Raw genomic sequence first — 15,184 nt, forward strand, 5'->3', positions numbered from 1 at the left:
CAACCCAAATCACCTTTAAAACTATCCAAACCTGCTAAATCACCTTACTTCAAATAGCCTTTACCATGTTATCAACAATCTCTCAGGTGGATTGCCAAAGAAAATAAACCAACCCATTCACCCCTTGCTCAAACTCCACTTGTTCAGTCCGTTATGATGATCCAATCCCTGAGCCCACAAAGACAGGACAACATTTCAATTATGGCAAAGATTTTCCTTCTCTTCAAGAAACTGCCACTCAACAACCAAAAGTGGTTCCTTCCAAAGTTATACAGCCTGATGGATCCATACCCAAACTCTCCCAAGCTGAAGCAGTTCTCAATTGGCAGATTGAAAATGCAATTGCTTTAGCCCAAAGCAAAACCATTACCAGAATTGAACAAAAACTGGATTTGGAAGCTCATCAGGTGGACTCTCAGTCTCAAAACCAAACTATGCTGATTTCTCGGCTACAAAAACAAATTGATCATCTCCAAAACCGGATTGATTAGCTCCATCAGGAATTAATGCACATTGTTAGCACCTCTCATGGCTATTCAGCTCAGTTTCTCCAGAAGGAAGCAGAAATGAAGTCATTAAAAACCCAAATGGCATTGCTTAAGTAGGAATATCTTAAGCAAAAACTTAGACAACCACAGACTTTCCCTGAAATGCCATTGGTACCAAACCCTTTTTGACTCCACAACAACATGGCCACAACCCTCTTTTTCCCCTTTCCCAAAAATTAGCGAACCTTTGGTCTCACCTCATATACCTTCTGGTGTTGTTCAAACTTTTGGCAACACTGAACAATTATATGCCAAACTCCGTAAAGAACGTGATGAAAAGATCAAGCTGGAACGAGAACAAAAGAAGCGAGAAAAGTATTCTGCTAGACCACAGACCCCATCCGCTGATATTCCTGACTCTTTCTCTTCCAATCACTCGGATCCTCCATCTCCTAAGCCTCATTGTCATTTATCTAAGGATAAGGCTCCAATGCAAATCATGATGATGGAAGACCGCCAACCTTCTACTAATCCCGACTCTTCAAAAAATCCCGTCTCTTCCAATTTTATGAGTTTTTTCTTGGAGACATGGCAGAAAGGAAACGTCTTACCGATTCGGGTATTTCTCAGGATTTTCTATCTACCTTCCAAACAGAATCAGAAGTCGATATACCTTTGACTGATGAATCATTTGAAAGTGGCTTTGACTTTGACAGTAATACTTTTGATCAACATCCTAATCTTTATCCCCAACTGATGACCCATCAACCTGAATCATTAAGACCACCTGTTGTTTCTGAGGTCGATGATGAGATGCCTGAAGGTGATGATTCCATTCCAGACTCTTCGCCTATGTATCGACAATCTCGTCATACTACGGTTGAACGTGACTCTTATACAGCTTCAGCAAAGCTCCACACTTTTACCGTCGATGATCTTCCTCCACACAAATGGAGAACTCGAATGTATGAATTTTAGGCCCGGTTACAAGCTGAGATGCTGAAACCTAATGCCCAAGTCTTTACTGTACTTACGCAGTTTACAACTAGATTTGGTGGCATTCTCCGTGATTGGTGGATAACTCTTCAGGAGTATAGACAAAATTTGTTCATCCAAATGCCAGATATTAACCAAGCTCTGTATCTCCTATATGATGAATTCTGTGGATTACCTCACCTTTATGAGAACCAGGTCAGAGAAGAATATTTTAAGATGCGATGCTATTCTCTGAAAAAGAAAGATCTTGACAGGCATTACAAAGAGATGGTAAAACGATATCATATACCAAGGGGTATGGATGATCCTAACATGAAGCAAGCCTTTTTGGTATCAATTTCTGAATCCTTAAGTCATGAAGCAACCAAGCTTATGCAGTCCTAGAACAAACAACTTGGGTCCACTTCTCTTGGCGAAATTTATCAGTTTGTTATTCTTGGTCTAGAAAAGCTCTATTCTCAAAAACAATTGTTTGACCATTATCTGAAGCGTTCTAAACAGCTGACAAAGGTTTGTCAACGACCAGACTTGCAGATAAAAAATGTAAGCTTATGTTTTGTCAAGGATTGTAGGCTACTTAATGTTTAAAAAAAAAAAAAAAAGGGTAAAAAAGGTTAGTATTTTATTTAATGACTTATTTATGAGTGGTTGTATCCCTTTTATCTATAAATAAAGCCTTTTACCTTCTCGAGGAGGAGGAGGAACTTATACAAACTTTTGTTTATTTCTCTCACTTTTCTCTTCCATATTTTCTCTACACTTCCATACTTTCTCTACACATCTTTACTACAATTCTTCCATGTTTCTTTCATATTTCTAACTTTCCCTCAACCTCAAGGGTGTTGTAATACTCTGATAATGTTATAGATAGCAAAAGATCCCATATATGCTTTTAATTTATGTTATTTAACATATTTAATATTTATGTTTTCATTTATGTTCTTGTTCTTCATTTCTGTACATGTTTTTCATTTATATTCATGTTCTCCATTTATGTTGTTGTTTAATATTCACTAGCCCTTTTAGATGATGTTAGAAGTTGTGTGGGTGTACGTGTGTGTGGGATAAAAGGAGGGCCTTGACCATCATTTCGACCGATCGTTGTGTTGATTGGTTCCGCTTAGGTCGGCTATCATAGTTTCCCACATGCATAAACTCCATGATTTTCTGATAGCATCTCTAAGGTCTAGTAACCCGTCTTTTTTTTTTTTTTTTTTTTTTTTGGTGGTATGGTAATTGTTTGGCCACCCTGATGTTAAATTGCATATAATAACTTGCAAGCCTTTTCAGTGACTTTGGTCCAGTTTATATGCAGAAGACTCTTGGTAGAAAACTCTTAAAAGTACCACAGAGACAAGGAGCTTCACAAATTAAACATCAAATATATTAAAAAAAAAAAATGCAAAGCCCATCATCTCTCATCACATCTTTTCCTGAAAGGGATCTTCATGCTATACCCCACATTCTTCTGGCTCAATTTCTTATTAAACGCACGACACAACTGGCTTCAAGCCTGCATATTCTAAATGCGACTATAATGGCAAATGATATGCTTATGACACTACTGAACTAGTTTAACGATCAAACTGAAACTGGCTCTACAGATTACTGTGATCTGAAAGATAACTACTGCTTATTCAAATATCTCTTGCAATTCAGAGTGTAGGAATTAAATCTGGAAGGGGTATTTATGTGATTCAACAAGTTTAACACTTTAACACGTTTAGCTTATTTTAGCTGGTTTGTTAAGTTGTTAGTTAGTCAGTTTTAATTAGCTGGATTAGTTATTTAATTAGTTAGTTAGTCAGTGATTAGTGAGCTAAGCTTTGTATATAAAGTCTCTTGCAAATAAATGAAAGCAATGAGCATTATTCAGAAATTTTTCTTTTCTATGTTCGAACATGGTATCAGAGCAGGAAAGATATACTATTTTCTTCTGAATCTTCTTTAAGCTCTTGAAGCTTTGTTTTTATTGATTGATTACTCGACATGGTGAGAGAGTCAAGTAATACTAGAGCTGGAGAATCACCAGCAAACTCCAACGAAAGTTCAGTTTTGAAAGAAATGGAGTCGAATAATGGAAAGAATTCCATGATGCTGCAAAATTTGGATCATCCAGGCATGAAACTGGTGAATTTTCTGCTTACAGGTAACGAAAACTATCTAGCATGGAGTAGATCAATTTTAATTGTATTAGGTGCAAAACAGAAGTTAGGGTTTATTAATGGAAAAATTTCTAGGCCAGAACAAGATTCAGATAGTTTTGAACTTTGGTCAAGGGTTGATTGCATGATTAGGTCATGGTTCTTGAACTCTGTTTCAAGTGACATAGTAGGTGATTTTCTTTATGCATCTACTGCTGAAGAACTATGGAATGAACTTACGGAACACTATGGTGAAAGCAATGGACCTTTGATCTATCAAATTCAGAGGGAAATTGCTTCAGTGTCACAACGAAATGAGACAATTTCGAAGTATTATACTAAATTGAAAAAAATTTGGGATGAGTAGAACTGCATTTTGCCAGTTCCTGATTGCAGTTGTGGATCAGGAAAGAAGATGAATGATATTAATTCTCTGAATCGTTTGATGCAATTCTTGATGGGGCTTAATGATTCCTATGATTAGTTAAGGAGCCAAATTTTAGTACTTGAACCATTACATACTGTTAATAAAGCCTATTCTATGGCTTTGAAAGTTGAAAAACAAAGGGAGGTTCATATTAATTTTTCAGATTCAAGTAGCGTCTCTGTTATGTTTGCTAAGGCACAGATGAATCAAGGAAATAATTCAACAAAGAAGTATGGAAACAATGGCAGTAACTATAATGGGGGAAATAAGAATAAACAGGAAAATAGGAAGAGGAATGCTGATAAACACTGTGATTTTTGTAACCAAAATGGACACACAAGAGAATTTTGTTTCAAAATCATAGGTTATCTAGAATGATATAAAGGGATGAAAGGTTTGCAGGGTAAAGCCAATACTGGGGGTAGGGCAATGACAGCACAGATGATGGATTCTCCTTTGAATTTTGAGGACATTGGTGAAGAAGAAAAGAAAGGATTGCAGGGACAATCTCTCACTGATATTATACAACAGGAGGTTATGAAGCTGATGAAAGGGAAAATGCAGCTGGAAAATAATCAGGTGAACTTTGCTCATCTAAGGGACTTTGCAGGTATGAATTATAGCTTACAAGTTATTGATTGCTTAGAAGTAGGAACATGGATTGTTGATGCAGGTGCTTCAAACCATATGTGTGTTGATTTGAAACTTATGAACTCACCGAAACCTGTAACCAAACCTACACCTGTCTATTTACCAGATGGAACCATAAAATTTGTGAACCATATTGGAAACATCCTATTAAACTCTAAACCAACCCTTCATGATGCCCTACATGTTCCATCTTTCAAATTTAATTTACTTTCAGTACCCAAACTCACTGCTAATGCCAATCTTAAGTTTACCTTTTATCCAAAACATTGTGTTTTGCAGGACCTACAAAATGAAGAAATATTAGCAGTTGGGAATTTATACATTCTGGACAAAAACAGTCTCCATTTTAGGAATTCTTCTACATGTAATAAGACAAAAACACATGCTATATCAACTAAGTATTTATCTCTTGCTTGTAACATTTCTTTTTCTGCTAATAAAGTAGATCATTGCTTATTATCTCTTTGGCATAAGAGACTTGGTCACAGCTCTTTGAATGCATTGCATCAGTTATAGTTTATTGATAAATCTATTTATGCATCTTTTTCAGATTGTGATGTGTGTCACAAAGCAAAACAGTCTAGGTTACCTTTTCCTATAAGTCGAACCATATCTCTTAAACCTTTTGATTTACTTCATTTGGATCTATGGGTCCTTATAAAGTAAAATTTGTTACAGGAGCACATTATGTGCTGACCATTATTGATGATCACAGTAGGGCAGTGTGGACATTTCTCCTTTCTCACAAAACACAAACATTCACTACTTTGCAAAATTTCTTTCATCTTGTAGATACCCAATTTGATGCTAAAGTTAAAAGCATTAGAACAGACAATGGAACTGAGTTTCTCAATTCTAATTGTCAGCAACTATTTCATACATTAGGCATTATTCATCAGAAAACATGTGTCTACACACCTCAGCAGAATGGTATTGTTGAAAGAAAACATAGACATCTACTTCAAGTAGCTAGAGTCCTGATTTTTCAAGCTAATATGCATGTTATGTTTTAGGATCATGCCATTCTCATGGCAACTCATATCATTAATAGGTTACCAACCTCAGTCCTTCAGTGGAAATCCCCATATGAACTACTGTATAAACAGATTCCTACCTATGATTTTTTTAAGGTTTTTTGTTGCCTTTGTTATGCAACCTATACACTGCCACACAAGGATAAATTCGCACCCAAAGCTAATAGGTGTTGTTTCATTGGTTACAGTCAAGGTCAGAAAGCTTTTAAGCTTTATGATCTATCTTCTAAAACAATTTTTGTTTCTCGAGATGTATTTTTCCTTGAACATATGTTTCCTTTCTCTATTGATTCTACTGCAATCAATTCTTCATGTGTGCCACTAATTCCTTCTGATCTTAAAGATTTGTTTCCTACAGAAAATGATTATTTACCTGCCACATCTCACCCACAATCTACGTCTGATTTTGACATTTCTGATTCTATACCCTCTACTGAGTTAGAAACTCATTCATCACCTAGAGTTGATACTGTTATGCATACTAAACCTATTACTGATGAATTGCTTCCTGAAAATTTCTCCTGATCATATAGACTTGCATTCACAGTCTAGTAACATTTCACCTATTCCAATTGCACATTCTCTACCTAGGCAAAGTCTTAGATCTAAACAGCCACCAAAATGGATGAATAATTATGTGCTACACTATCATAATTCCCAACAACTCTCATATGTTGATAAATCTCATTTTTCTTCAATACATGCACCTCTAACTTACCCTTACATTGATCTTCCTTGTTTATCACACACATATATCAATTTCTTAGCTAATGTCTCAGCAATCCAAGAACCTACTTCTTATCATCAAGCTTGCCAACATCCTGCTTGGATTAAAGCTATGAATGCTGCACTTGATGCTTTAGAGTCTAACCATACTTGGGAATTAATTCCATTACCACCTGAAAAAAAAAACCAACTGGCACAAAATAGGTTTATAAAATTAAACTTAAACCAGTGTAGACAGATACAAGGCCAGATTAGTGGCCAAAGGCTACAATCAAATTTATGGGGTGGATTATTTGGAAAACTTTTCTCCGGTTGCCAAGCTTGTTACAGTGAGAATCCAAATAGAACCTGTGGCCGTGTTCCAAAAATCTTTACATATTGCACAACGCCCAAATTCACCCACAGAAAAAAAAAAAAAAAAAAATTTACCAAAATGTTAATGGTGGGCAGAGACAAGACATGAAAATATCTAAAGGAACTTGTATTTTGTTTAGATGATAATACAGAAGAAAAGCACTCAAGAACTTATTGTAGCTTCAAAGTTGAAGTGCAATACATATTTGACAGTCCACACAAATTCATAGTAAATTCACCGAGGTCCAAACCATTAATAAAAGATGTATTCCCACAAAGCAAATGGATTGCTGACATTAAGAAGCAGCGACAGCTTCGGTAGGCTTTGATTCTGGTTCAGTAGGCTTTGATTCTGGTTCTGCCAGCGCTGGCGCTGGTGCTGCTGCTGGTGTCTCCTCTTCCCAGAACGCAGTCTTCTTCCCAGTCTTTGACACAGTCTGAAGAACAGCATCAGGCTGCACATTGCCCTGCACAGTCACCTTTTGCTCCTTCAAATTGATATCAAAACTCTGCACACCTGAAGATAGCAACGGAAAACACACCGGCGACTGTTATCAAACAGGATAATAATAACAGAAAACCAGCAAAGCAAACCAAAAATACCCAATGATGATTGCATAGCAAATAATTTAATATGAATAAATGTTATACGAGATGACATAAAAATGCTCCAGTCTCAACGCAAACCTCACTAACAATTCAGCTTAGCTATACACAAAAGATTTAAACCAACCACACAAAAGTTCTCTAATATGCATAAAAAAGATACAAAGCTACTTAAATTTTAAGTAATGAAATTCAGTTTTTATATTATCAAAAACTTTCAAGAGCGAATTCATATAAGCAATGAAATAAAGAAATGACACAGGAAAAACACACCGTCCATTTTGCCCAACACTCTCTTGACTGCTCCAACACAGCCTTCACATGACATACCAACCTTCAGGACAACGGTCTGCAATCAAACACAAAAATAAAGTGAGGTTCCATATAAACGAAGCACAAAATAATCAGGGAATAGACTTTCCAAATTAGAACGTTAAACTTGATTCTCAATCACACACAAATAAAAGTTCACACAATCCTTAAAGAAATATGCTCAAAACCAATAGGTACAAAGAATTATTGTTATCCCAAATCAAAAATTGAAAGACAAATATGAAAAAGGGATCGAAACCCCCTTAAAAATTGCACAAGGCCTACTAATTTGTAATCAATTACAAGATCTTCAGCCCAAAAAAAAAAAAAAAAAGTTATAATTCAGATGAATCTAAACATTCCCATGTTAATTCAATCCAAAGTTATTATGAAATTGGCCAAATTTTGATTTCAACCCAGAATAAAATACGAGAAACATGGCCAAACTGCTTCGAAGAATCAAACATGAACCCGCATAGAAATTAATAACCCAAATTAAAAGGCAGAAACAGAGAGATTTAATTAAATATAAGAAAAAGAGGATACCTGAGACATGGCTTTCGAAGTTTGAAATGACGAAGAAAAAAGAAATAGAAACGGCGATGATATTTGATAAGAGGTGTCTCGGCTTTTATAGAAAGGAAGAGAGAGTCGCGGGTTAAGATACCGATAAGTCAATTTTTGTCCTCATCCTCCTTCTTGAAGGTGGGTCGCACCTTTTTAGTTGCGTACGCGCCTCTTGTTTTCGGGATACCAACTTATATGGGACGGTTCTCACGTGTAGTAGAATTTATGTTTTTTTTTTTAAAATAAAATAAAATTTAATATCATATTATTTCTTTAATTGAAACTTTTTTGAAACTGATAAATATCGGAGTAAAAAATTTCGTAATATTATTATTGTCATAATGTAAGAAATTAAAGTTAATTAATATTTTACGGATTAATGACATTAATCTCCTGAATTTAGGTGTTAAAATAAAAGATATGAGTATTTATGAACTCTTGTCAGAGTGAATTTTACTGGCGATTTAAAAATTCATTTACAATGGAAAAATTTTATTATTTTAGAAACCTGAGAGGAATTTTTGTTATTTTATTATTAATCCTATTTTTTTTATTATGTGATATTTAAATTGAATTGTTTAATTTAATTTAAATATTTAAGATATTTCAGACAACTTCTGTATTTTTATATTTTGAAATACATATATATATATATATATTTTTTTTTAGTGCTTAAAACGTTTAAAAAAAATAAATTAAAAATACTCTCAACAATCCAATCTCTTCTCAACCTTTACAAGACAAAAGGTTGAGTTGGGCTAAATTCTAATTGAGTTATTGGCATTTAAAAAAAAAAAATGTCTATTTTAATTTAATTAAAGCCTAATTCAATAATATTGCAATTGAAGTTCATTTTTTTTTTTTTTAAATAGATCTCTTTTTCTCATATTATTAATTCTTTTAATATCAACACAAACCAATAAATAACACTCAAGTGAACAAAGAATATGATAAAAACAAAAAACTTGTTATTAAAATTATTTAAGATTTTAATGACAGCGTGTATTCAAAAGAAAAAAAATACAAAAAAAAAAAAAGAGAGCATAATACTCTTATAAGCATGCTTCTAAATATACAATCATAATCGTGACTTTATAATAGTAAATATAGAATTACATTAATGATTCAGTGGACATTCGACTACTGTCATCAACTTCAATAGCGAGAAAACCGTTTGAATCAACCAAATCAAAAAAGAATAAAGTGAAAATATAATAATTTTTTAAAAAATTATTTATACTTTCACGCTTGTTCTCTAGGCACAAAACAAAAGTATCCGATATTAAATTCCACTATAGATTTAATAACTGTCCATTATATCTTTATATTTGTAAATATTAAATCGCATTAATGGTTCAGTGGACACTCGATTATCAGCCACTCCAATTATATAAATTTAGGGGTGTCGTGATCAAAGTCTGTTAAAGAAGATCTACCAAACCCATTTGGGAAAGGATTTAGTTTGAGTTTGGGTTGAGTTGATATGCCAAATCTTAGAAAAGATCGATGGAGAAATGCTTTAAAGGGAAGCATTTGGAGTAGTACAAAAATGTTAGTACTTGTAACATTGTAGTAGTACAACACAATAGTGGTTCGAGAATTGTAGTACCATTGACCATCCCAAGGATTTATCACTATTTTTATTGAAGAATTTGTTATCTCAAGTGCCTTTTTATAGGATACTTTATCCCGAAGAATTTGTTATCTCAAGTGCCTTCTTATAGGATACTTTATACGATTATTGAAAGAATACTACATCATCAACTTTCTTTAATAAACTTTCTTTCACAATCCTAAAGTGACAGTTCGTAATTAGTCAGTTCACAATAGGTCTCACATGAGTCCTACTAATTAATTACAAATTAGTCAATTGTGAGCTGCCACATCAGGATTGTAAGAGAAATTTTGTGAGAAATAATTGTTGGTATAATATTACTCTTATTGAAAATGTTGGATAGGATGACTCAAGCCCATCTAAATTGTGGTGTACAACATGAACCCTAAGATTCTCTACCAATAATTTTTTTCTTTTTCTTTTTCTTTTTAAATATAATTTTAATTTATTTTGTTTCGATGTCAAAACCTTTATTAAAAGAAAATAATAGATATAAAATTACTCTTTTCTTTTAAAAATGCTAGATTACCTAGTATAGTTGTTATTTGGTTTAGTATGGTCTAACATATAGCTTTATATGTTAGAAAATAAAATATTATAATTTGAATAAAAACAGAAATTAGGTAGATCATCAACCACATCATCTCTAAACAGGTTAATCAAATTAAACCACATGCATAAGTCAACTATCAAATAAAATAAAATTACATCTTTATTAAATTTGGTATTAACTTAAAATATATGAGTGATTGACGGAGACCTTATTGACAAATCAATTTCTCATTAATTTGCTTATAATTAGTTTACATAATTCAAGGGTTGGTTATGCATCAAAATCTTAATGTTGAGTCAAACAACCGAGAGCCAAAACCATGGCATCAGCCATCACCATCATTAAATGAGCTCAAAATCTTACAATTTGTTTAATACATCTCTTTGTGCATTATATATATATATTAGTTTGTATTTTGTGTTTGGACTTATTAATTCAGACAATTAATGTCTGGTTTTCTTAATTAAGAGCAGGTTCATTGTATCTAATATCTATCCCTCATTCATACAAAGTTTTGCATTAGATGTGAATGCTTCAATTACTAATATATTACCAATTCGATGAGAAAAACTATACGAGAGAAAATCTCATAAAATTGTTTTATTGACTTCATGATGTTTTGTTAGTAATAGTGTTAACTTTTCATTGTTTTCTATTCTCGAGAGGACTGTTTGAAGATTATGACACGATTTCTTTTTTTTTTTAATAATTGAGGTAATCGGGCGCAATTGTCAGTCGAGTCTTATGGTTATGGAATACTCTACAAACCTAATGAACTAAAGTAATTGCATATATGCGGTGTGTCTCCATGCAACTTGAGCACAAGACCTTTGAGTATAGCTAACCCCAGTGGTTAAAGGGGTTGTCATCTGACCACAAGGGGAGATGTCATTTTATGACACCGTTTCATGGCGATACAAAATCATAGTTGAACTTTAACGGACAAATAACAAAAAGTCGTGTTGGTTTGGATTGATCCAAACAAATTGGACGAAAACTGGAGAGCATACACTAAATTGCAACCTTTTATATATTTATTTATTTTTTTGTGGATCACCGAGGGTGTCCAGGTTAGCTTGTGCGCACCTTAATTAATCCTCCGAAGCTTTGGAATTGTTGGTCGGGTAAGAGCCTTAGTGGCCACTCTTATTAGTGCAAGGGTGAGACTCGACCTCAGGAGCTCATAAAACCTCATTTTGCTCTTTTACCATCAAACCACACAGTAGTGGTTGCTAGTAATGTTTTTTGTTTATTAGGTTTTCTTGTTTGGATACAAGTATAAAACTTTATATTTTGTATGAATGGATCGTAATTGTTAGATAGTTTTTTAGATCCTTCAAAGATTATATGAAACTAGACAAAAAGATGTTCCAAATCATCAATATATACATGTTATTTGATGCTTAAAAATATTGGGATCCTAGTTTCTATGATCATATGTATTTGTGGCAAGACCTTTCTTGCAATATCAATTAATTATTCTTTTACAAGATAAAAAATTAATTTGTCAGGATTAAATATAATTAATTTGACAAGCTAAAATAACCAAAAAAAGAAAAAAGAAAAAAAAAAAGATAGACAGAACGTAATTAATAATTAATTGCCTAAAATCATGCTGTAGACACGGCTTTTGTAACTTACAGAAACGATTAATTTATTCATTTTTCCACTTTATAACATAAAAATCTTTCAAGTCAATAACGAGGAACCGTGATCCTCAATCTTGATTGTGTCTGTTTTACAATTATATATATAATATGAAAAAGCTTTAAATTAATTATATAGTTTAATCACTTTAATTATGGTCTCAACACATTAATTATACGTCCACATGTTTTCGCCAATGTCAGTAATGTGATTCCGATACCATAACTGAAACAAGTTCAGTAAAAAAAGAGAACAAGTAAAACGTTCACAAAATTAATCTATAAATTAAGCCATGCACAACCCGCAACAACATCATAATTAACATCTAGATTAATGGCTAATTATACTTCAGTTATGTTAATGAAGATGAATTTGATGGGCATTCGGATCTTCTTCATCATTCTCATTATGTTATGGTTGTCTTCTTCTGCCTTTGCTACGTATGGCGGCGGCTCGGCCAACCCTCCACCTTCTCCTTCTCCTTCACCACCACGCAGAGTGAGGTGCCAGTTAAGGCAATATCCGGCTTGCTACCAGGCTTGGCACCGTTGTCCCTCAATCTGCTCTACTTCCTGCCTGGTTGACTGTGTTACTTGTAGACCTATTTGTAGTAAGTAAAGCTACTCCGTATTTTTTAAAATGTAAGTAGATCTCATTAGTTTGGTAGTGATAAGCAATAAAAAACATTTCGATACCATGACTGAATCCTATATTCGATTTTGACTCTCCCACCCCAATCGTTGATTTTCTTTCTGTTATTTTGGAAGTAGCTAACACTAGAATTTTCGATATTCCTTTTTATCTCATCAAATGAATAGCGTTTTCTTCTGAAAATTTTATGTTCTTTCTTTTATTTTGTTTCAACCCATATTTTAACCGAGTCGCCATACACCATCGTACATGTTCCTTGGTGCTGAGGGCATCCCCGAAGAGCAGAGGATTTCTTGACGTTTTTGATTGTGTGTCCTAGGTTTCTATAAAATTGTTTAATAGTTGACATATTGAATTACACATTATAACTTAATTATTTATATAATCAATCTTAAATATCTTAATAACTATTAAAAACCAAAATTTTACAGGTTGCGATAACCCTGGTGCAGTTTGCCAAGACCCTCGATTTGTAGGTGGAGATGGCAACACTTTCTACTTCCATGGCCATAAAGACCAAAACTTCTGTTTACTTTCAGATGCCAATCTCCATATCAACGCCCACTTCATCGGCAAGCGCGACCCTTCAATGAATAGAGACTTCACTTGGGTTCAATCCATTTCAGTCATCTTCAACTCCCACAATCTCTTCATTGCAGCTAGAACAACCTCCATTTGGGACGATAACATCGACCATTTTGTCTTATCCTTCGATGCCAATTCCATCTCTCGTCCTCCCGTCGAAGGTTCCTCATGGAAGTCCCCATCAGCACCGGTTGTCTCCATTACTCGCGCCGGCCGCGACACCAATTTTATCGCGGCGGAAGTGGAGGGAAGTTTCAGGGTGACTGCACTTGTAGTTCCAATTTCTGAAAAAGAATCAAGAGCGCATGGCTACAATATAACAGCTGACAATTGTTTTGCTCACTTGGAACTTGGGTTCAAGTTTTATAATCTGAGTGATATGGTTGATGGAATTCTTGGACAGACTTACAGAAAAAATTATGTGACGAGGGCGAAGATTGGAGCCAAAATGCCCGTGTTAGGAGGAGCGGATAAATTTTTATCTTCTAGTATATTTGCCACTGACTGCTTGGCATCTCGCTATGGAAAGAATTAATGTGCTGAGCCTCATAAACGGCAAGATATTATACATATTTATAGTATGAAGTTATGAATAGGTACTAAACTATTATGGAAGAATTTGAATGAAGATAAAGATATAATCCTGTCAGTGGAAAGATAAAATTAAATCCTCATCTACATCGTTGATTACATGTTTACACTTCGGACTATTTTGACAATAGTAAGAGTAGTAGCTTTCAAGTTAATCAATGCTATTTGACTCATACCTGTTCTAAAAAAGCAGACTATTGCCATGGAATACAACCCCAAGGGGTTAGTTTGAGGGTATAGAAGATTTGTTCTCTTCATTGATTTTTTGCGTTTGAACCTTGAAGCTACCTACCACTGGTCGCACACTCCGATTATTAAAAAGATCACCTTGGAACAGCAGCAGTGTTGTTCTTTCTGTGAAAGTAAATAGGGCAAAATATTTATTAATGTGAGATTTATAGTAGATTTTTTAATGTTTAATGCAAAGAATTCTGTATGATGAATTACCATCTTCCTTTCCCTGATCTCCTCTTCCCCCATCCACTAGTTTATATATTCCCTGTGTTCATGGAGCATAATTATTGTTAATTTAATTAAAATTGTAAAATATACAATATAAAACTAAGATGATGTAGAACAGTAGAAGGGGAGAGAGAGCAAAGACAGACTGCTATGCTGCTTCAATGGGTGCAAAATTCTGGTAAGTTACTAATCCGATAATGGGAAGACTGATAAAATATTTTGTCTCTTCTGATTTCATTGGAATTAAGCAAATCAAACCATCCAAAAAAAGGGGTGAGAAGATAGAGTGAAAGATGAACTCAATGTGTGGAGTTTATAATAAAAAAAAATGTTTAACCAGAATTAGCTTCTGTTAATTATAAGTAGTAAAAATTAATTTTGCAATTTAAGTAATTAATAAACATTAATATATCACTTTCCATAAAATTCTCCGAAGTAATACTACATGATGTACAACATTACCCTTCTAAACTAAAATCTGTAAAAAAAAAAATAAAAAAAATGGTTCCTAAGATTTCTTCATATTTTTCTTATGCTTAATAACTAATAATTTTCTCAAGTGTTGATGATTAAAGAATAAAATTGTAAGCTATAAATTAGCTTAACGTATGGGGCATTTACAGAGTATGGGGCGAGGCTTTGATAAATTTTTGTTTGGGCTGCAGTTGGCTTTTTGGATGGGCTATACCAGCCCATAATCCCGAGTTAGAATCTAAAACTCCAATTTTTTTTTAATAGAGGAAAATTCTAAGTTTTAAATTGTCCACATCTGAAA

General features: G+C 33.8%; 2 protein-coding genes across 2 annotated transcripts; one reads left to right on the top strand and one right to left on the bottom strand.

The window, feature by feature from the left end:
• Positions 1-6,919: 6,919 nt before the first annotated feature.
• Positions 6,920-8,443, bottom strand: LOC116127201 (copper transport protein ATX1-like). The gene is made up of 3 exons (XM_031412852.1): positions 8,285-8,443; positions 7,700-7,775; positions 6,920-7,337 (listed from the first exon to the last, which is right to left on the bottom strand). Exons 1-3 carry the CDS (start codon positions 8,291-8,293, stop codon positions 7,117-7,119), a joined length of 306 nt encoding a protein of 101 aa, XP_031268712.1. The 5' UTR covers positions 8,294-8,443; the 3' UTR covers positions 6,920-7,116.
• A 4,010-nt stretch (positions 8,444-12,453) lies between these two features.
• On the top strand, positions 12,454-13,891 carry LOC116127184. Its single transcript, XM_031412835.1, has 2 exons — positions 12,454-12,730; positions 13,203-13,891. The coding sequence occupies exons 1-2, from the start codon at positions 12,454-12,456 to the stop codon at positions 13,889-13,891; spliced, it is 966 nt and encodes a 321-aa protein (XP_031268695.1).
• Positions 13,892-15,184: the final 1,293 nt, after the last annotated feature.

Source organism: Pistacia vera, unplaced genomic scaffold, assembly GCF_008641045.1.
Source record: "Pistacia vera cultivar Batoury unplaced genomic scaffold, PisVer_v2 Contig19, whole genome shotgun sequence".
NCBI lineage: Eukaryota > Viridiplantae > Streptophyta > Magnoliopsida > Sapindales > Anacardiaceae > Pistacia > Pistacia vera.

Bases quoted from the DNA above. Each gene is read 5' to 3' on its own strand.
- LOC116127201 (XM_031412852.1), bottom strand. The intron at 7,338-7,699 runs GTGTGTTTTTCC...TGCTATCTTCAG, and splicing joins AGTGTTGGGCAAAATGGACG to GTGTGCAGAGTTTTGATATC.
- LOC116127184 (XM_031412835.1), top strand. From the start codon at position 12,454: ATGGCTAATTATACTTCAGTTATGTTAATGAAGATGAATTTGATGGGC. The intron at 12,731-13,202 runs GTAAGTAAAGCT...AAAATTTTACAG, and splicing joins TACTTGTAGACCTATTTGTA to GTTGCGATAACCCTGGTGCA.